At 41.0% G+C, this 22,650-nt stretch overlaps 1 protein-coding gene and 1 long non-coding RNA gene across 2 annotated transcripts in view; one reads left to right on the plus strand and one right to left on the minus strand.

Moving 5' to 3' along the window:
• The window catches only part of LOC132542008 (uncharacterized), a 71,007-nt gene extending 67,686 nt beyond the window's left edge, over window positions 1–3,321 (minus strand). Inside the window, exons 1-2 of the long non-coding RNA XR_009553134.1 lie at window positions 2,681–3,321; window positions 2,146–2,396 (exon numbers count right to left, since the gene is read on the minus strand). This is a non-coding gene — a long non-coding RNA (uncharacterized LOC132542008). The remainder of the gene's footprint in view (window positions 1–2,145; window positions 2,397–2,680) is intronic.
• Window positions 3,322–3,455: 134 nt separating this feature from the next.
• WSB1 (WD repeat and SOCS box containing 1) lies at window positions 3,456–22,384 on the plus strand. The gene is made up of 10 exons (XM_016191535.2): window positions 3,456–3,547; window positions 3,736–3,822; window positions 9,875–10,043; window positions 10,819–11,087; window positions 13,048–13,179; window positions 15,629–15,729; window positions 17,873–18,045; window positions 19,815–19,928; window positions 20,492–20,599; window positions 21,231–22,384. The coding sequence occupies exons 2-10, from the start codon at window positions 3,783–3,785 to the stop codon at window positions 21,388–21,390; spliced, it is 1,266 nt and encodes a 421-aa protein (XP_016047021.1). The 5' UTR covers window positions 3,456–3,547; window positions 3,736–3,782; the 3' UTR covers window positions 21,391–22,384.
• Window positions 22,385–22,650: the final 266 nt, after the last annotated feature.

A 22,650-nucleotide genomic window follows, 5' to 3' on the forward strand; every position in this document is an offset into this window, starting at 1 on the left:
CCATCTGCAGGGGGGTCACTTCACAAGCAATGAAAGAGGTCTGCAGGTGTCTATCTCCCCCCGCCTCACGTCTTCCCCTCATTTCTTAATTTCTCACTGTCCTATCTAACAACAGCAGCAGCAGCAATAACAAGGGCAACAAAAGATAGGAAAAATAGCCTCTAGGAGCAGTGGATTCCTAGTGCAGGTACGGAGCTCTAGGGATAACCCTGGAGGCAAAAGGAAAAAAAATACAGAAAATACAGCTGGCCAGTGGCACATTCAGTTGAAAACACATTACTATATTCAAGTCCCCAGTCCCTATCAGTGAGGGAAAGCTACATAAGAGATGAAGCAGTGCTGCAGGTGTCTCTTCTCTCCATTTCCCCTCCTTTTTCTCTATATTTTTTTTTTAACTAGAGCACTGCTCAGCTCTTGTTTATGGTGGTATGGGGGATCGAAACTGGGACTTTGGAGCCTCAGGCATGAGAGTCCGTTTGCATAACCATTATGCAACCATTATAACCATTACTCTCCTTTCTCAATTTCTGTCTGTTATGTCAAGTAATAAAAGTTGTGTGTGTGTGTGTGTGTGTGTGTATGTTCGTCCATATAGGGGGTCAGAGAGGGTTAACCCTGGCATCACAATGGGAGGAGCTAGCACACATGGGAAGAAGCGCTGGTGCTGTGGTATCTTACTCTCTCAGTCTCTGTCTCTTTTTCTGTATATCTAAATAAAGAAGCTGCTTGGAGTGGTGATGTAATGCATGAAGCTCTGGGTCAGACTGCAGAAAAAGAAAAAAAAGGGAGTCAGGCAGTAGCGCATCGGGTTAAGTGCAAGTGGTGCAATGTGCAAAGACCGGCAGAAGGATCCTGGTTCGAGCCCCCGGCTCCCCACCTGCCAGGGAGTCTCTTCACAAGCGTTGAAGCAGGTCTGCAGGTGTCTATCTTTCTCTCCCTCTCTCTGTCTTCCCCTCCTCTCTCCATTTCTCTCTGTCCTATCCAACAATGAATGACATCAATAACTACAACAATAAAACAACAAGGGTAACAAAAGGGAATAAATAAATAAATAGTGGTCTGGGAGGTGGCACAGTGATAAGGCTTTGTACTCTCAAGCGTGAGGTCCTAAGTTCAATTATTGGCAGCACATATGCCAGAATAATGTCTGGTTCTTTCTCTCTCCTCCTGTATTTTTCATAAATTAAATCTTAAAAAAAACAAATAAATATTAAAAAAAAGAAAAAGAAAAAAGATGAAATGCCAGCTAAGCATTTGTTGTCAAGCTAAGATTCCTTAATGAGAGACAAAGTAACATAGAGCAGGGAGGGCCTGGCTAGTTTCAAATCTAGCACCTGCCACTCATTGTTCTGTGACTACTGTGGAGTTTCTAAGTCTGCAAAACGACTCAGACACTGTTTTTACCATTGCTGGCTATGGGTTAATTCACAAAAGCACTTTCTTGGTATAAATACCATGTGGCATGGACCCAGTAGGCATTAGATATTATCACAAATGACTACAAAAATCATAAAATTATTTTTTTAATAAATATTATTTTATTTTATTTATTCCCTTTTGTTGCCCTTGCTGTTTTTTTTTTATTGTTGTAGTTATTATTGTTGTTGTTGGATAGGACAGAGAGAAATCGAGAGAGGAGGGGAAGACAGAGAGGGGAAGAGAAAAAGAGACACCTGCAGACCTGCTTTACCACTTGTGAAGTGACTCCTCTGAAGGTGGGGATCCGGGGCTCGAACTGGGATCCTTACACTGGTCCTTGCGCTTTGCGCCGTGTGCGCTTTACCCGCTGCGCTACTGCCCGACTCCCATAAAATTACTTTTTTACCCCACTGTCATACTCTGCCAGATGAGAAAAAGGTCAGCAAATCTGTTTGGCTAGCAGGAATTAACGGTGGTGAAGTCAAATATAAAAACACACCAAAATAGTTCACACTTAACTGGTATTTTTTCACGAATCTGTATGGTGTAGTAAATGAAAAAAATAGGTAATAGCATAAAAGTAACAGGGACTGGTAGAAATACTGATATTAAGCAACACATTGGTATTACATTTGTTCTTTTGGTCTAAATATTCAGGAACTAGCTCCAGAGTTTAACATATTTATGTCCTCAGAAAAACGTATGGAGAAGCAGAAGATAACTTACCTGGTAGGGCTGTGCCTTGCAGGGGCTGCACCTTGTCATGTGCAAGGTCAAGGCCCAGGCCAAGGTTGAAGCCCTGGGGGGCTAACATGGAAAGGGGTGGGGTAGAAGTTCCCGAGCAGTGATGTCTCTTCCTCTGGGAGAACAGTAAATTCCAAGGAAAAGTGGAATTTAGAATATGTGAGGCTGCAGTCCAGGAGATGGCACAGTGTATAAAGCACTGGACGCTCAAGCATGTGATCCCGAGTTCGATTCTGAAAGCACATGTACCAGAATGATGTCTGCTTATTTCTCTTTCCTATCTTTCTCATTAAAAAAATAAATATGTGCGGCTCCTGCCATGCAGAAAAATAAGGAGAGGAAGTGTGTAAACTGAATGTAATAACATTTTTTTTCCCTTAGGGAAGGATGATTTTTTTATCTGCTGTTAAAACATTTCATTATGCCAAGAATTATCACTCCCGCCAAGAAAAAGTAGCCGTGACCTTTGTGAGCTCTTATTCAAAGTGGGCTGCACAACCCCCCTGCAGACACATACTTGAAATTCCCAGCCTCGCATTTCCTCCTCGGGAACAGCGCCCAGCCAGCTCACAGAAGGGCCCATTGAGAGGCAGGTCCGTCCTCTGCCACCCGGCCGGGGACGTGACTCGAGGCAGACGCGCTTGTCACCCACCGAGTGCACAGCTGGGGGCCCAGGCCGTGGGTGCCCCGAGGCCTCAAGGCGGTGGGCGCGGCCGGGTGACCCAGAGCGGGCTCAGCAGCAGCCTCGCTCCAACGCCGCCAGGACAAAGGGGTGGGGCCGCCGTCAGGTCCCGGTCTCCCTGTTCCTCAAGCCGGCCACCTCGACGCTTGCTAAAACTGGTGAGATCTGGGGTGCTTAGTGACGCTCCTTCTCATTCCGCCGCCGTCCCCGCTCCCTTCCCACTAGTTTAACATCCAGCTTCCCAGTACACACGGGGGCTGAGGAGGGTGAGTCAAAATATGAAAAGAAAAAAAATTACATATATATTTGGAGGGGGATGTGTTCTTTTGCGTCCAGTTTAAATTCCACGCAAGTCTTTAAACTGTGAGTCATTCGGTAGGAGACAATTCTCTGCCTTTCTCAAAGGCACGAGAACTTTAGCCCTAGCCCACAAGGAAGCGCCTCGGCCTCGGCGCTCTTCCGGTCCCCCCCCTCCCCCTCATCCATTGCTTCAGACGACGCCCGCAAGCGCCCCGCGGCAGGGGTGGGCGCCCAGCTCAGGGCGTCACGTACAGAGCGTCGAGAGGCGGAGCCTCTGGCGACGACGTCATAATACCACGCCCCCAGTCGACCTGATATCACTCGCGCCGCCCGCCATTTTGTCTCTAGTGTCTAGTTTGGAGGCGGCGGGTGCGCACTGGAGCGGTGGTTTTGGGTCCTTAGGTGCGAACCGGGGAACGAAGTCTATTTGTTTGTGTGTGACTTGGTAGTTTGGTCCAAGACCTTCCGCAGCTGTCCCAGGACCGCCGGCAGAAGCTGCAGCGACCGCCCCCGCCCCTCCCCTCTGTCCCTGGGACCGGGAGGGAACGAGCCCTCGTCACGCCCCTCAGCGCTTTCCGTTCCCTTCTCAGTCGTTGCGTCGGCATCGTGTCCCCCGGATTCAGACGGTGCCCCATAGATGGCCAGCTTTCCCCCGAGGGTCAACGAGAAAGAGATCGGTGAGGAGGGGAGCTGCGGGCGAGGGGTGCTGGGGAGCGGCGGGCGGAGAGGCGGGGGCTCCCCGAGGAGAATCGGAGGGAAGAAGGTGGGGAGCCGGGGCCAAGCCGTGTAGCCCGCCGGGCAGGAAGCAGCCGGCGGGTGGGTCGCCCCGATGGAACTGGGGGGGTCCCCGCTGGATGAATGGCCGCTGTGACCCGTCCCCGGCCGACGCGCACCCCACTTGTTCTCTCATCGTGGCTGGACGCGGCGCTGCTACCTCGGTTCTCCAGCTTGGGGAGGGCGGGGCGGTGCTCGGCATGTGGGGGGTCCCCTAAGTCACGTTGACCGTGGTTAAAGTAAACTTGCGTTGTCTGAGCTCTGCTGAAAGGAGGGTCCCTGCGGAGCCGTGGCGACCCAGGTTCGAGCCCAGCCCCCACCGCCCAGGGGGAAGCTTCCGTGCTGTGGTCTTTTCCTCTCCCCTTCCTCTGTTTCTGTCTGCAAAAGTCGACCAGAGCGGTAAGACCTCGGTGAGCTCACACACAAGGAGGAAAAAAAAAAAAAAAGATGAGGGGGGCAGACACAGACACTCGAGTGTACTGACTCTGAAGGAGAGAAAGCAGGCCTTTTTTTTTTTTTTTTTTTTTTTTTAATAATGGTAAGGCGTTGAGCTGGCTGCAGATCTAGGGAGGAGTCTGAGACTTATCTTTCCCACACACACGGGCAGGGAGGGGCATAGTGGATGGGCGGAGCAGCAGCAGAAAGGCTGTTGGACCAGAGAGCAAATTCTGGAAAGGCTGCCTAAAACTCGCCCTGGCTCGCTTATGACTTGGTGGAGTGGTGCGTCATGACCCACTCAGTGGCTCGCTTGAAAGCGAGCAAGTAGCTGGAGTAGATAGCATAATGGTTATGCAGAGGACTGTCAGCCTGGTCCCTCGCTGAGCAGTCACTGGTGCTTGTGCTGTTGGGGGCCTTACGCTTGAGAGTCCAAAGCCTTGTCCACTGTGCCACCCTGTGGACCACTAAATTCTCTCAGTGGTTAAAAAAAATAGCTGGAATGATCTCGGGGGGAGTTGGATCTCGGGGGGAGTGTGTCTGTGTTGTGCATTCATTAGGTACACCTTGACAAGTAATAGTATGCACCTTAAGTACAATTTTTTTTTTAGTTTTTTTGAGGTAACGATGACTAATAACACTTTTTTTTTTTTTTAAACCAGAGCACTGCTCAGCTCTGGTTTATGGTGATGGGGGGGTATTGAACCTGGGACTTTGGAGCCTCAGGCTTAAGGTCCCTTTACATAACCATTATGCTACCTCCCCACCTGACTTTTCTTTTTTTTAACCTTGCTTTAATAACATTTAAGCATAGAGGGAAAACACAGAACTTGTATCTAGTTTTAGGTTTGTTTTGTTTTGTTTTTTGCCTCCAGGGCTATCACTGGGACTCTGTGCCTGCACTAGGAATCCACTGCTCCTGGAGGCGATTTTTCCCCTTTTGTTGCCCATCGTTGTTGTTATTAATTGTTGTTATTGTTGCTGTTGTTGTTGGATAGGACAGAGAAATGGAGAGGAGGGGAGGACAGAGGGGGAGAGAAAGACACCTGCAGACCTGCTTCACTACCCCTGAAGCAACTCCCCCTGAAGGTGGGGAGCTGGGGGCCTAGTTGTTTCTTTTAATAATAAATATTTTTTTAAAAGAATAGTACTTACATTCTGATATCCAATAGAAATTTATTTTCTCTTTTTTTGTTGTTTTTATTGTTGTAGTTGTTATTGATGTCATCATTGTTAAATAGGACAGAGAGAAATGGGGGGGGGGACAGACACCTGCAGACCTGCTTCACCGCCTGTGAAGTGATTCCCCTACATGTGGGCAGCTGGGGGCTCAAACCGGGATCCTTAGGCCCGGGATCCTTAGGCCGGTCCTTGCCCTTTGTGCCATGTGCGCTTAACCCGCTGCTACTGCCTGACTCCCAGAACATTTATTTTCATAGTCCAGTGGGCTTTCCCTCCTGCAACACAAACATTACATATGATGTACTTTTCATTTATCTATGGTTTACTTAACTATGATGAACTATTTTGAGAACTCTGAGCTGCTTTTCTAATATAGCTGTCATCCCTTATTTTCAGTTAAAAAAATTTGTGTGGGGGGGTTAGGTCTCAGTATTATTTCCTGGATATTGTACAAAATTAGCTAAGTGTCAGGTAACTGAAAGAACTTTGGGGCTCTGCAGGGAGGACTGGGTGCCCTGCAGAGAGAGGACTCACAGTTAAATACTAAATATCTCTGTGTAACTTTGTATCAGTGAGGATTCACCGCCCCCCTTGGGTACTATAGTTTCTTGAACTCCTGGAATGAGCACCATGATCCCGTCAATAACTAAAGTCTGAACCTTCAACTTTGGCTCTTTTACAGGCCTCTACTACAAGTCTTCCTGCTTTGAAGTTGCAGGGAGAAATGTGAAGGAGCTAAATCTTCTTTGGTTAGTTCAGAAGTTGCTTAAATGATGTGTAACTCCTGTACAGATCAGTCATTAAGTCATACATTCCTTAGGGTACTAATATCAAACAGTTGCAGGTAAAGTAACAGGGTTATCTTTTATTTCAAAGTACTTCATTACAAAGCCTGTATGTTTGAGGGGCCATTATCTTTTTTTTTTTGCCTCCAGGGTTATTGCTGGGGCTCAGTGCACTGCTCCTGGAGGCCACCATTTCCCTTTTGTTGCCCTTGTTATTGCCATTGCTGTTATTGTTGGACAGGACAGAGAGAAATTAAGAGAGGAGGGGAAGACAGAGTGGGGGAGAGAAAGATAACCTGCAGACCTGCTTCACCACTGGTGAAGGGGTTCCCCTGCAGGTGGGGGGCAGGGGAGCAGTGCTGAAACGAGATCCTTAAGCCACCAGTACTTGGCGGTTTGAGCCATGTGTGCTTAACCCACTGCACTATGGCTTGTCCCCCCCCCCCCCTTTAGGTCTTTCTACTTTCTTGTATTTTCTTTATTTATTGAATAGAGCTAGCCAGCAGTTGAGATGAAAGGAGGTGGTAGAGAGAGACAGAGGCACATGCATAGGGGGTCTGGGGCTTGAACCCTGGTCCTTGTGCATTTGTTGTGCATGCACTTAACTAGGTGTACCACCACCTGGACCCAGGGACCACTCTTAAATGGACTTAATCTCTAAAAGTGCAATGAAGATGAAGAAGATGGGGACCTGTTTCCCTTCTTGAAGCCACGTAAGGAATGGCTGAAAGAACTAGAGATTTTGGCCTGGTGACAAACTTAGTAGTTCGATGCCATGATTTGTATGTATGAATCTCATGTGAAAATGAGATTGTTTTAATTCTCTTTAAGTCAAAATGGATGGGGTAGCAGGGAGGAAGATTTTGAGTCAGTAAGAGGAAAATATCTGACATTAGCTGTAGAAAATAGAATAAGCCTTGTTAGGTATTGATATTTATGGTTATAGAAGAAAATAGTTACCGATTTTACATTTGATTGGGTTTTTTTGGACCAGCTAGTACCTTGATTTCACTGCTACCCATCTGTTCTCATTCAGATAGTGACAGCACGACAACACCCAAGCACCACAGCAGTCCCAATGTCATGGTAACTGCTGCAGCTCTCCCATATGGTGCTGAGGCTTGAACTTGAGCATAGTGCCTTACCTGGAGGGCTATTCTTCTGGCTTTGCCTTTATCTTTTAAAACTATAGGTGATTTGATAATGTATCAAAGAACTGGACAGGGAGTTAATTTAAGTCACCTAAGAATGTGAGGTTATACATACATGTGCTTTCATAATCAGTAAATATTTGCTGAGCACTTGTTGTACTCCAGATGTTATACTAGTCTACAGAAACACACGTTGAAACTGGAAGTGCCATAAGGGACAGGCAATGCTGCACCTGTTTAAGCGCACACATTATAGTGTACAAGATCCCGGATCCAAGCCCCTGGTCTCCTCCTGTAGGGGGAAAGCTTTGCAGATGGTCAAGCAGGTCTGCAGGTGTGTCTCATTCTCTATCCCTCTCTACCTCTTCCTTTCCTCTTAATTTTTCTGTCTTAATCTAATAATAAATAAATACATTTTTAAAAAGAAAGAAATAGAAGTGCCAGTAAATGAGTATTTTGGGATTTATATGTATATTTGCTCCTGCAGTAGAAGTACAAATAAGAATTGAGTTTCGATACATAGGATATATTCAAGTTTACTTACTAGGGAGTTTAAGCAAAAAGGTTAAGAAAGGGAGTCAGGTTGTAGCGCAGCGGGTGAAGCGCAGGTGGAGCAAAGCACAAGGACCAGCATAAGGATCCCGGTTTGAGCCCTGGCTCCCCACCCGCAGGGGAGTCACTTCACAAGCCGTGTAGCAGGTCTGTAGGTGTCTATCTTTCTCCCCCTCTGTCTTCCCGTCCTCTCTCCATTTCTTTCTGTCCTATCCAACAAAATGACAATAAAACAAGGGCAACAAAAGGGAATAAATTAAATACTCAAAAAAAATCTATAAAAAAAGTTCACAAAAAACAGGTTAAGAAATTATTATAGAATTGACCAGACAACCAAACAAAATAGATATTAGGAAAACAAAACTGGTAGTAACTTATAACTGAAAAAGAAATAACAAAACTTAAAAAAAAAATCAAGACCATCCCAAGACAGCATTGGTGATAAAGATCTTTTCTCAAAATGAGTCAATTATAACCAAGTCTGCATGCACAACTTACTGATCATAATTCTTATTAAATATAAATATAGAAGAAAATTAATTTCTATAATTTTATTTTTATCTTGTTGGCTCCAGGTTTATTGCTGGCGCTTGGTGCCTGTACCATGAATCCACTGCTCCTGGAGGCTATTTTTTCCCTTTTTTTGCCTTTTTTTTTTAAATCATTGTACTTATTATTGTTGTTATTGCTGTTATTGATAGGACAGAGAGATGGAGAGAGGAGGGGAAGACAGGGACAGAGAAAGATAGACACCTGCAGACCTGCTTCACCACCTGTAAAGAGCGACCCCCCCCCCCCCCCCGCAGGTGGGGGTCCAGGGGCTTGAACTGGGATCCTTATGTGGGTCCTTGCGCTTTGTACCATGTGTGCTTAACCTGCTGCGCTACTGTCTAACTCCAAAAATAAATTTTCTTTAAAAATATTTTTATTTGTTACTAGATAGAGATGAGAAATTGAGAGGGGAAGGGGAGATAAAAAGGGAGATAGAAACACCTGGCAGCTCTGCTTCACCACTGGTAAAGCTTCCCCCCTGCAGGTGGGGATCTGGTGCCCCACTGAAAAGGCCCCAAAATAAACTTTTTAATGCCAATCATTTATTTTTATTTATTAATGAGAAAAGAGGAGAGAGAGAATCAGACATCAATCACTCTGGTTCACCAGGGATTGAACTCAGGACCTCATACTTGAGAGTCCAGTCCACTGTTCCACCTCTCGGACCACTAAAAATAAATTTCTATGCTCTTGGTATGTTAGGCACTGTTTTGGTTTGAGAAAAAGTGAGCTAGAATATGCCACTCTGGCATAGTCAATGCTGGGGATTGACCTCATACTTCAAAGTCCAATGTTTTATTCATTGTGCTGCCTCCTTGACATCATGAATGCTGAAGTAGTTTTTTTTTTTTAATATTTATTCCATTTTGTTGCCCTTGTTTTATTATTGTAGTTATTATTGACGATGTCATCATTGTTGGATAGGACAGAGAGAAATGGAGAGAGGAGGGGAAGAGAAAGAAAGACACCTGCGGACCTGCTTCACCACCTGTGAAGCGACTCCCCTGCAGGTGGGGAGCCAGGGGCTTGAACCGGGATCCTTATGCTGGTCCTTGCGCTTAGCGTCAGGGGCGCTTAACCCACTGTGCTACCACTCCCTCTTTTTTTTAATGTAAAATTTATTTATAATGGGGCGGGGCGGAAACAAAAAAGCATTGCTCAACTCTAGTGTAAGATGGAACTGAGCTATCCTCTAGCTAAACTCTTTAATAGTATGAAATTTGAGTCTCACAGTAATAAGAGCACAGTGTCAAATTCATTGCTGACCATTATACTTTGTATTTTTATTTTCCTTTTAGTGAGATCACGTACTATAGGTGAACTTTTAGCTCCAGCAGCTCCTTTTGACAAGAAATGTGGCCGTGAAAATTGGACTGTTGCTTTTGCTCCAGATGGTTCATACTTTGCTTGGTCCCAAGGACATCGTACAGTGAAACTTGTTCCATGGTCCCAGTGCCGAAAGAATTTGTAAGAGTCTTTTTTCCCCTTTTTGCATGTTTACATAAAAATATATGTATATTAAAAGTATATTCATATATATATTTATGTATTTATATATATTAAAAAGATATATGTAGTTGAGAGGCACAGTGTGAAGGGAGAGACACCTGCAGCCCTGCATAACCAGTTGCAAAGCTTTTCCCCCTGCAGGTGGGAACCAGGACCTTGAACCTGGGTCCTTTGAGCATGGTTAAATACGCACTTTCAACCAGGTGTATCACCCTACAGAATTATTTTTTTAATGTAGAGTGTAAGCATGAGAATTATCTTGTGCATTTTAAGATGCTTTCTCAGATACTTGCATTTCTTTGTAACTTTTTTCTGTGTATTGAGATTAATTATGCCATAGTAGTAAGTTGTCAGTTTAAAAGATTATCATTAGTAATGACAATAAGTTATTATTTTGTATGTGAAGAGATAGGCAGAGTCCAGACCACTCTGACATAATGGTGCTGGGGACAGACTGCAGGTGCCTCACATGTCTACTCTATTCCACCGTCCATCTCCCAAGGACTCCTAATTGATATCATTGTTTGGGATAAACCTTTTGAGACAAGTATATTATAGATTGCTTTGTTATTGAACTTAGCCTTTCTCAGCTACTAAGAATTCTTTTGATCTGATTTTTTTTCTCTCATCCTTATAGCTAGTAACTTATAAATTTGATTAATAAATGTTTATCATTTAGTATATATAGAGGTCTAGAGGAAATAATAACTTGATTATTAAACTTACTCCCCAGTCTTTTACATGGCACCAAGAATATTGCCAATTCAAGTGGTTTGAAATTGTCAAGACAAAATAGTGATGGTAGTCAGAAAAATAAGCCTCGTGAACATACTATAGACTGTGGAGATATAGTCTGGAGTCTTGCTTTTGGTTCATCAGTTCCAGAAAAGCACAGTCGTTGTGTAAATATAGAATGGCATCGATTCAGATTTGGACAAGATCAACTACTCCTTGCCACAGGGTTAAGCAACGGGCGTATCAAAATATGGGATGCATATACAGGTATGGATTCAATAGTTTTCTTAATTTCATGTGACCAATGCTAGAGTTTATAAAATACTACTGCTCCAGCACATGCCATGTGGAAGATGGAGCCTGGGCCTCACACATGCAAGTCCTGTGCTCTACCACTAAGTCATTTTACAAGCAAACCTGATTATTTTATGATGCAGAGCATTGTTTATAGGCACTGAAATTATGCCCTTGCTGAAAGTAAAAACCAGGAATATTGTTAAGTGGAGAACATGACTTGGTATATTAGACCCTGCATTTACTCTCTGGCACCACAAAAAACAAAACAGATAACCTTTTTTTAAAGCAAGAATTGTTACTGTGACTATGCCTTTATAGTTGGCCTAATTAGCATATTCAGCTAATGATTTTAATTGAGAAAAAATAGTTACCATTTCTTGATAACCCTTAGGAGAATATTACAGCAAGAAGGACATGTTTAAGGAATGTTTAGTTATCAGTTTATAAACTAGTAAGTTCATAATGAGGTGTCTTCTTATACACCTTTTCAGTGATTGATAGCTTAGAGATTTTCAAGATAAGACTGTTTTTCTCCAAATATTTATTTCCTTTTGTTGCCCTTGTTTTATTGTTGTAGTTATTTTTGTTGTTATTGATGTCATGGTCTTTGGATAGGGCAGAGAGAAATGGAGAGAGGAGGGGAAAACAGGGTGAGAAAGATAGACACCTCCAGACCTGCTTCACTGCTTGTGAAGCAACTCCCCTGCAGGTGGAGAGCTGGGGGCTCGAACCAGGATCCTTCTGCTGGTCCTTGGGCTTGGTGCCATGGGCGCTTAACCTGCTGTGCTACCACCTGACTCCTGATAAGACTGGTTTTTAACAATCATTATCTAACCTTTGGAACATTTAAAGTTTAACTAGATGGGGTTGAAGTTTGTACACAAGTTTCTGCTTAGCATATACTACAGAATTTGACAGTTTTAAGATAAGCATTAAAATGATAGGTGCTAATTCAGCAAATGAATGAGGGATAGTAAGTCAGGAAATGTAATTGAACTCTTGGAAAAAATTTTAAGATTTTCATAGAAAACAAAAAAATTTGAATAAATAAAATACATTTTATTGAAATTGGAAATGTAGTTTGCTGAATAAGGTTATCTTTTGGGGAGTTTGGTAAGCCATTAGTAGTCTTAATTTTTTTTTAATTTAAACCAGAGGTTTAAGGTGGTGCAGGGGATTTGAACGTGGAACTATGGAGCCTTAGGCTGAGAGTCTCTTTGCATAACCATTATGCTATCTACCCCTGCCCATAAATACTTTACATACAATACCACTAAACCACCTGGCCCAGTTTTTATTTCGTATTTTCGGAAAGCAAGTGAGAAAGAGATATTAAGACCTTACTTCAACAGCCATGGACTTCTTTTGATGCTGTTTGTGGTGCCAGTGATTGTACTCAGGTCCTGACACAGGCATGTTGCTTTCCTGGCTTCGGTAAATAATGATCTTTAGAGTTAAAAGTAAAGGCTGAGGAATTGTCTCAGTGGTGGAGCACCTGCCTTGCATCCATGAGGCCATTTGATTCAGTCCCCACATCACATGATGGAGTAGGGCACTGGCCTAACTCCCGTTTAAAAGAGGTAAATTGGGCTGGATTTGTTGTATTGCACAAAAGTAAAGGACTCCAGGGTGGGTGGGTGGGTGGGAGGGTTCAGGTCCTGGAACATGATGTCAGGACCTAGAGGGGATGTACAATGTACTGTATTTTATTTTTTGTTAGTGTATTTTATTGTTGACTGTAGACCATTAGTCCCCCCTTCCAAAAAAAAAAAAAAAAAAAAAACGCTAAAAGTAAAGGCATGAATGTGTTACTTTACACTTTCTAAATTAAACTGAAATGCTCAAGTATGTTACTCATTCTTTTAATAGTGAAGAGCCTGTTTTAGATAAAATGTCTTTTCTTCCCCCTCTTCCCTTTGACTGCTTTCAGGAAAACTCCTCCTTAATTTGGTAGACCATACTGAAGTGGTCAGAGACTTAACTTTTGCTCCAGATGGGAGCTTGATCCTTGTGTCAGCCTCAAGAGACAAAACTCTGAGAGTTTGGGACCTGAAAGATGATGGTATGTCTTTTTTTCCTCTCTGAAAAAGTAGCTTTTGACATTATTACTGTATTGGGATCATCTGGGGTATTTGAAATTGAAAGTGGAATATGATCAGATTCCTTTTTCTGCTTAATCTGTTGGTCCATTTCCATGTATAATTCACATAAAGCTATACATTTGACATAGAATTGAAGCCAGTAAGTTACTTTCAGTAAACAGACTGCTGTTATTCAGAAATAGTCACACAAAATTTGAGTCAGCTTTAAGGTTTTATCTTTTTATTTTTTACTGTTTTATCTTTTTATTTTTTAATTTTTTAATTTTATCTTTTTATATCTTTTTATTTATTTTACTTTTTTATCTTATTTTTTTACTTTTTTTTTTTTGTGCTTTGTGCCATAAGTGCTTAACCCACTGTGCTCCCATCCAGCCCCCAGCTTTAAGGTTTTATATGCATATTAGTTTAGTCCTTCTTAGGTAGGGTTGTCTTTCTATTTTCTCTGTGAAAATAGATTTGAAGTAACAAGCAAATAATTTGGTAGTTAACAATTCATATGGATTATTTTATAAACTAATTTTAACATGAATGTTTTTATAAGCATAACAGTATGTTGGGTGAATTAAGTAAGAAATTAACTTATAAAACAAAAGGTTTACCTTCTGATAGGAAGGTAGGTCAGCATCAAGTACTCAGCTTTTTCTAAAAATCTTGATTGGTATGATTACAGATATAGGGAAAGTACCTTCTTTAAGAGGACCTCCTAATTGGCCTCTAGTAAAAGGGATTGTGGTTTAACTAAAACCTTACATTTAAATCAAGTATGCTGGTGGTCTTAACTCAAAATGGAGGTTGACTGGCTTAAAGGTATGACTTAAAGTTGAATATTGTAAGGAAAAGTTCTTTCACATTTGCCTACTGGTTCCAGCTGGCGGATAGTAACCACTGCCAACTAAAAATAAACAATATACTAATATTATCAAACTAACCAGTTACTTCATGTTATCAATTCTCTGCTTGACTAGGTGAAGGATTTTCTTTATTTGCAGAGCCAGGACCTTGGACAAACATTATTGCCTTGGGCTATTTCTTTTCATTCAGAGAGAGCCAAATTTTTTTTAGATATTTATTCCCTTTTGTTTCCCTTGTTTTATTGTTGTAGTTATTATTATTGATGTCCTTGTTGGATAGAACAGAGAGAAATGGAGAGAGGAGGGGAAGACGGGGAGAGAGATAGACACCTGCAGACCTGCTTCACCACCTGTGAAGTGGCTGCCCTGCAGGTAGGGAGCCGGGGGCTTAAACAAAAGTTTTTTTTTTTTTTTTTGAAGTCTTTATTGGATAGAGACAGCCAGAAATCAAGAGGGAAGGGGGCGATAGGGAGAGACAGAGACACCTGCAGCCCTGCTTTACCACTTGCGCAAAGTTTTCCCCCTGTAGATGGGGACCAGGGGCTTGAACCTGAGTCTTTGTACATTCTATTGTGTGCTCTCAACCAGGTGCACCACCACCTGGCCCCAAATTATTTTTTTTTACCAGAGCACTGCTCAGCTCTGGCTTATGGTGGTGCCAAGGACTGAACCTGGGACTTCAAAGCCTCAGGTGAGAGAATCTCTTGGCGTAATCATCATGCTATGTACTAGCAATAGACTTTTCCTAGGTGTCTCAGTACCTGTGGTGCCATATGCATCATGAGGAACATACCCTCTCTAGGATTTTAGCATTTTATTAAATTCTATTCTTTCACATATTAAATTTTTATTCCAACATTTTATGTTTGTTCATGTATTTACGAAGTAGACTTAGTAAAATGTGAGCCCTAAAAGAGCAGGGACTTTTTTTTTACTTACAGTTATATCTTAGTGCTTGGCATGTAATAGGCATTCATCTTCTACATTTGGAGAGTCAACAGGCTATTTAGTCTGTTTCTTTTCTCTTTGTGGTCATTTTTGTAACCCTGGAGATGATAGCAGGGCTTAAAACTTGGGATTCTGGTGGCCAGACATTAGCACACCTGGTTGAGGGCACACAGAATCAATAGACTTTCTAAAGGGCTATAGATGATGGGAACCAGGTGGCAGCCCACTTAGTGTGCACATGTTACCATGTGCAAGACCCCGGTTTTATTCCCTGGGCCCCTGCCTGACAGGCAAAGCTTCACAGGCAGTGAAGTAGTACGGTAGATGTCTCCCTCCCTATCAATCCTCTTTCAAAGAAAATGGAGGTGGAGGGGTTGTGTGGGCACCACACTCCAGCAATAACTCTGGAATAAAATAAAAGGTGGCTTAGTGAATAGTTTTAACTAAACCATTGTCCCACAGCATAAAAAAAGGATTGCTGCAATAAAATTTTGCTATAGTAAGCAGCCATGTTATATCACCAACCCTTGAAATGTTTTGTCATTCTGGCATTTTGAAATACTACACATTTGAATTGGATTCTAGGGTTAACATATGTTTTGTTTTTTAGGAAACATGATGAAAGTATTAAGGGGCCATCAGAACTGGGTGTACAGCTGTGCGTTCTCTCCTGATTCTTCAATGCTGTGTTCAGTGGGAGCCAGTAAAGCAGTATGTATCAAAGTTCTTGTACAGTTATTATGAACTGGATTATTGTAATGTGGCATAATCACTTTAAATCTAAACTGTTGAGCCTGCTCGGTGTCATGAATGTCTTAAATGTATTATATCATGATGGGGAATGAATTGCATGAAAGAGAGTAAATATAGATAACTGTCAAGTGAGGAGTTGGATTGTTTTTAGTTAGAAATAACAAGATAGAGGGTATGTCACATTTAATTTATTTAAGATGTAGGGAAGTTTATGTGGTGTAGACTAAGATCAAATGTCAGGCATTCCCTTGTTATTTTCTAATTTGTTTAGTGTGCTGGCTTAAAAGCTGTGCCCAGCGGGTCCTGGATATTTAACAATAACAACAAAAAGTAACTTGATCTAATAAGAATAAAAATAACTCTCACAAAGTATGTTATAGAATCATAGGTAAAGTTTTATATGATCTGTCTTACATAGCATACTCATGGCAGATTAGGTATAAAGTGGTCTTAAGTGGGTTATGTTTAATAAAATCTTAGTTGTCTACCAGGTTTGAGTTTGTATAGTTAAAAAAGTTGTGTTACCAGTTATTTATGAAAATGATTGGAAACTAAATATATATGATCACAGTAATTTATGATTATGGCAAGGGGGTGGGGGGCTGGTTAAAATGTGCCTCAGTGAGCCAAAGAAGTATATTAAGATGATTGTTAGAATAGTATATTGCTATATTTAGTTAGTTCTTTATTTTAAAATCATAAGACAACAAAGCTAGATGTTGACTTTGCTATTTTAGGCTGTGTGTTTTCCATATGCTTCTTGCTTTCCCTGTCACAGGTGGTGGCAGCAATATTGGTGTGATTGAGGTTATGCTGGCACCACTCGCACAAAGGCGCACAATGGTGTTAGCTGGGCAGAAAGAGTGGCATCTCTGGCTGCCGGGCTGGGGGCGACCTTTACCATAGGATGAAGTAACCTTGCATTCGGCTGCAAGGTGTACTGTACGTACACAGGTGCTGGTCGATGTCCACTTTCTGCTTTTCTTTCTTTCTTTTTAAAAATACTTTTCCCCACAGTGAAACCCGCTGACTCCTCCAGTAAATTTCTTCCAATCTGATGGAATTTGGAGTCTGACATGTGAAACCAATTTAATGTAATGTAATTGGCTTTCAAATGGTTTCTCTGTGCTCTTTTTTGGAATTCTTTGAGGTCTTAAGTCTGGTCCAATTTAAAATTTGCATTTATTTTTCTCAAAATAATACATTGTATCTGTGCAGAGAAAATGTAGCCAAAAGAATGCTTTACTGCAAAAGGAGTGATTGTCTTAGTAGGATTGTTGTTAATCTTCAAGCTCACATTTAATGTAACTGAAGTAAACATTAGAACCCTGTTTAGTGCTGTTCTGCACAGTCCACTGATCTTCAGAATCTAAAATTTTATGTAAACTTGTCCTTAATAATTTAAACATTTTTATATTTAAAATGAATTATTGTCAGTTTGGGAAAAATAAGATTGACAAATCTTGATTAACAGATATGCTATTAATTGTATTTTTATAAATTAGCACTTTCACTTTGTAATGTGGTTTAACATCCGTATTGTTTGCCAACGAAGTTTCATTTGGCTGTGAAAATTCTCTTTGCTTGCAGTATCTGTTTCTCTTCCTAGGCTCACGTTGGTGGTCCAAGCCTATTGTAAACAAGTGATTATCTCAAAGGGAGATGCTACTGGAGTAACAATTTGTTAACCTTACTTTTTCTGTCTGTATACTTTTTTAAAATTTGGTAGTTTCTGGAAAAAAAAAAAGGGGGTTTGTAGTACTTAACCCTATTTATTACTGTATATATAATTAGTTTTGGAATAAAGAATTTCAATATAACTTTGTGGTTAAATTACATTGCCTTTTTACATTTATACATTTATGCTTTTTAAAAAATTAACATTTAACAGAAACATTTGAAATAGAATTTGCATGTCTACTTTAATTAACTTAAAGACTGATTTTAATCTGACTATGACACTGAGCATATTTTAATTATTTATAATTTATAAAATTTAATTTAATATAATCTTAATTAAACTTAGCCATTTTAGTTAAGATGTGTTACTTTGTCCAGTGTGTATTTGAGTGAAGCTATAACATTTGCCTTTTTATTGCAGGTTTTCCTCTGGAATATGGATAGATATACCATGATAAGGAAACTAGAAGGACATCATCATGATGTTGTAGCTTGTGACTTTTCTCCTGATGGAGCATTGCTGGCTACTGCATCTTATGATACTCGAGTATATATCTGGGATCCATATACTGGAGACATTCTGATGGAGTATGGGTAGGTATACCATGAGTTATTTCAGGCTGTAGCTCTTTGTTAGTCAATATATAATTTTTAAGTAGTTAGTAAGGCTAGAATAACTCATACCAGTGGCCAGGTGGATGTTATAATGTACAAGAACCTGGGTTCAAGCCCCCGACCCCTCACATGCAGGAAGAAAACTTCAGGAGGAGTCCTTCCTCTTTTTTTTTTTTTTTTAATAAGATTTTATTTATTTATTTATTTATGAGAAAGATAGGAGAGAGAGAACCAGACATCACTTTGGACATGTGCTGCTGGGGATTAAACATGGGACCTCATGCTTGAGAGTCCAATACTTTATCCAATTGCACCACTTCCTGGACCACTCCCTCTTTTTCTCCCCTTTCTCTCTCTCTTTTTAACATATATATTTTAATTATCTATTTATTGGATAGAGACAGCTATAAATTTAGAGAAAGGGGGAGATAGAGAGGGAGAGAGACAGACAACCTGCAGCTTTGCTTCACCACTTGTGAAGCTTCTCCGCCTGTGAAATGACTCTTCTGCAGGTGGGGAGCCAGGGGCTTGAACTGGGATCCTTATGCCGGTCCTTGAGCTTTGTGCCACCTGCGCTTAACCCACTGTGCTACTGCCCAACTCCCTTAAAATTCTTTTTCTTTTTTTCTTTTGCCCCCATGGTTATTGCTGGGGCTCAGTGCCTGCACTTCAAGTCCACCACTCCTGGAGGCCATTTTTTCCCATTTTTGTTGTTGTTATTATTGGATAGGACAGAGAGAAATCGAGAGGGAGAAAGATAGACACTTGCAGACCTAATTCACCATTTGTGAAGTGACCTACCTGCAGGTGGGGACCTGGGGGCTTGAACCAGGATCCTTATGCCAGTCTGTGCACTTTGTGCCATGTTCGCCATGTACCGATTGGCTTTAAAATACCTAGTCTAGTACCAGCCACCCCCCTGCTTGTTGTTGTCTGCCTCCTCCTAAAGATTCTTTCTTATGAGAGGAAGACCAGAGTGCCCCTTGCTCTCACCTAGGATCATGCTGTCTGTGGGACTAGAGACCTCTGGGGCCTCACTGTTAACACAGTGAGTGAGCTCTTTGGCCCTGGATTTCTCTACATTTTGGTGAGATATAGTTCAGTAGTAGAGCATTTACTTTTTTCTTTTTTTTAATCTTTTATTTTTATTTTTGCCACCAGGGTTGTTACTGGAGTTCATGACAACTATACAAATCCACTGCTCTCAGTGGCCATCCATTTTTCCCTTGCACCCCCCATCTTTTTATTATTACATAGGATGGGGATATATTGAGGGAGGGGAGGAGATAGAAAAAGAGACACTTGCAGATCTGCTTCACCACTCATGAAGTGTCCTCTTGCAGGTGAGGAGTAGGGTCTTCTTGGTAATATGTGTGCTTAACCAGGCATGCCACCTCCTGGCTCCCTAGAGCACATGCTTTGTATGTATGGGGTCCTGGGTTCATTCCCATGCACCCCCCCAAAGAAAATTCTGGGGGCCTGGTGGTGGCACACTAGGTTAAGTGTACATAGTACAAAATGAAGGATCCTGGTTCAAGCCCCCAGCTGCCTACCTACAGGGGTTGGGGGAGTTCACTTCACAAACTAATGAAGCAGGTGTTAAAAAAAAAAAGCAATTTCTTTCACTTAATTTGGACATGCTAGCTCTAGTAGTATTTATTAAGGCCATTTAGACCCTGTTCGCAACTGGGTGGTTTTATTTCTTGAAGTGATTTTCATATCCTCTGAAAATGTGTGTTTGACCACAGGCATATGTTTCCTCCACCTACTCCAATATTTGCTGGAGGAGCAAATGACAGATGGGTGCGGTCTGTATCTTTTAGTCATGATGGACTGCATATTGCAAGCCTTGCTGATGATAAGTAAGTGTTAATTACAGCTCAATTTATCATCTTCTACATATTTTCTTTCATCCTTCTACTTAATGAAAACACAAAGATTTAAAAAATAAAAGCACTTCTGTAGTTTTTCTACATTCTTTCTAGACAATCCCTTGTGGTACTAGTGTAACAATGTTATCCACGTATACTGAAGAAAATGTGTGTCGTTCCCCCCCCCCCCCATTCCTTAGTTACTGTCTTGTTTTTTGTAATAGCTTCAAAGGTTGAAGCAGGACATAAATGATAAGACAGTGATTTGGATTCATTGTAATTGTGACTACAGAGTGAAATGTCATGTTCAGGGAAAGAGATTCTGAGTATTCTGCTTACGTTAAAGGACTTTGTAAATGATAAGTTAAAAATACATGAAAAAGGATGGGATTACTGCTTATGTATTCAAGTGAATTACTGTAATTGCTTGTTGCAGTGATTTACGTGTGTGTTTTGTAGGTCAACACAGGCATATCTTTTTGAACTTGAAAAATTACTTTTTTCTCTTAAACTTACTGCTATATACTCACTGGATGATTTTATTTCTTTTCTAGAATGGTGAGGTTCTGGAAAATTGATGAGGATTATCCAGTACAAGTTGCACCTTTGAGTAATGGTCTTTGCTGTGCCTTTTCTACTGATGGCAGTGTTTTAGCTGCTGGGTAAATAAGTTTTTCTCTTTAAAAATTTTTTTATTATATTTATTGGATAGAGACAGCTAGAAATGGAGAGGGAAGGGGTTGATAGGGAGACAGAGACACCTGCAACATGTGCACTCAACCAGGTGCACCACCACCCAACCCCCAGTTTTTCTCTTTTCTGGAAGTAGTTTAGTATGACTTTTATTCAGGTATTTAACCTGTATTGCCAGTAAGATCTTCATAAGAGATTTTTAATTATCTTTTTTCTCATTGCCCTTGTTTAATTGTTGTAGTTATTATTGTTGTTGATGTTGTTGGATGGGACAGAGAGACATGGAGAGAGGAGGGGAAGCCAGAGAGAAAGACAACTGCAGACAACTGCTTCACCGCCTGTGAAGCAACTCCCCTGCAGGTGGGGAGCCAGAACTCAAACCAGGATCCTTATGCCGATCCTTGTGTGCAACGTGCGCTTAATCCACTGTGCTACTGCCAGACCCCCATAAAAGTTTCTTATACTACTTGTTAAAGAAAAGATCATTGGTTAGGCCCCCTTAGTTTTTAAAGTGCAGTTTCAGGTTATAGTTGTTTGGGCTAGAGGGTATTGAAATACATGTGGTAAATACATTGTGATTTATTGCTTGTTTCTGCTTAGGACACATGATGGCAGTGTCTATTTTTGGGCCACTCCGAGGCAAGTTCCTAGCCTTCAACATTTATGTCGCATGTCAATCCGGAGAGTGATGCCTACCCAAGAAGTTCAGGAGCTGCCAATTCCTTCTAAAGTCTTGGAGTTTCTCTCTTACCGTATTTAAAAGAACTCTGCTTTCCCTGGTAGTAAGGATTGACAGAATACACTTTACAGACCTCAAGCTTTGCTGATTTCTAGTATCTGTTTTTTCAAGGTTTAGATTTATTTAATTTCATACATTCTTCACTGCATTTTGATCAGTTGAACTGTTGAAATATTTATAATCTACAGGAGAAATGTTTCTGAACTATCAAATGTAAATTTTTTCCTGAGAACTGTGAAAATATGTATGTACATATGTATATAGACATGAGCTGCTATGTGTTTGTTGAATGGACCCTTTTGCTTATATAGATTTTTAGTATTGCTTCAGTAGTCCTGCGCTATATATATCTATATATATATGTAGATATATATATGTGTGTGTGTGTGAAGATATATATATATATATATATATATATCTTCATTGTAAAGTGGAAGGGATTTTTTTTTTTTTAATTCTGAGACACTAAGTTAGATGGTAAATGCTGACTTTAAAAACTAAATTGTATCATACAAAGTATGTTGCAGGATGGGAGGACTGTTGGCTTACAAGTTTAAAAAAAAGTTTTGTTTTGAGAAAGAATTCTGTTTCCTTAAGAATCATAAAAAGTAGAACTTAAATGTGATATTCCTAATTAAAAAATAGCCAGGACGTAACTAGAAAAACAGATGTTTACCCTCAGATATTTCTGTGGGCCTTAATTTTGGAAAGTAGCTTGCTACTTTAGTCCAAGTAGTATAAATGATTATAGATTTTAGTCAATTTTAGGGGGGAAATCCATCTAATGTACATTATTGCTGAATATTTTGTTTATACTAAGGGACAGTTACTTCAAAAACTTTTTTCACATGTAACCTATTTCTGCAGTGGATTTAATACTGGTGACTTGTCAAAGAGAAGCAATACAGTTTATCTGCTTTTGCCTTCTTTTTATCTTCATTGCAGATATTAAGAATGTGCATTATGTAAAATGCTTATATTTTTTTTAATTAAAGATCGTTTTTTTAAAAAAAAACTGGTTATTGCACTGCTTCACTACTTGAAAGCTTTCCTCCTCTAAGTGGGGACCAGAGGCTCAAACCTGGGGCCTTACACATTTGTATGCTCAACCAGGTGTACCATCACCAGCCACCCAAATAGTTTGTTTTCTTCCTTCTACTCCCCCCCTCCCTCCCTTCCTTTTTTTCCAACAAAGGGAGAAAGAATGGGGGAAAGAAAGAATATCCTGGGAGTTGGTTGGTGGCGCAGTGGGTTAAGCACACGTGGCGCAAAGCGTAAGGA

Source organism: Erinaceus europaeus, chromosome 12 (assembly GCF_950295315.1).
Source record: "Erinaceus europaeus chromosome 12, mEriEur2.1, whole genome shotgun sequence".
Lineage (NCBI taxonomy): Eukaryota > Metazoa > Chordata > Mammalia > Eulipotyphla > Erinaceidae > Erinaceus > Erinaceus europaeus.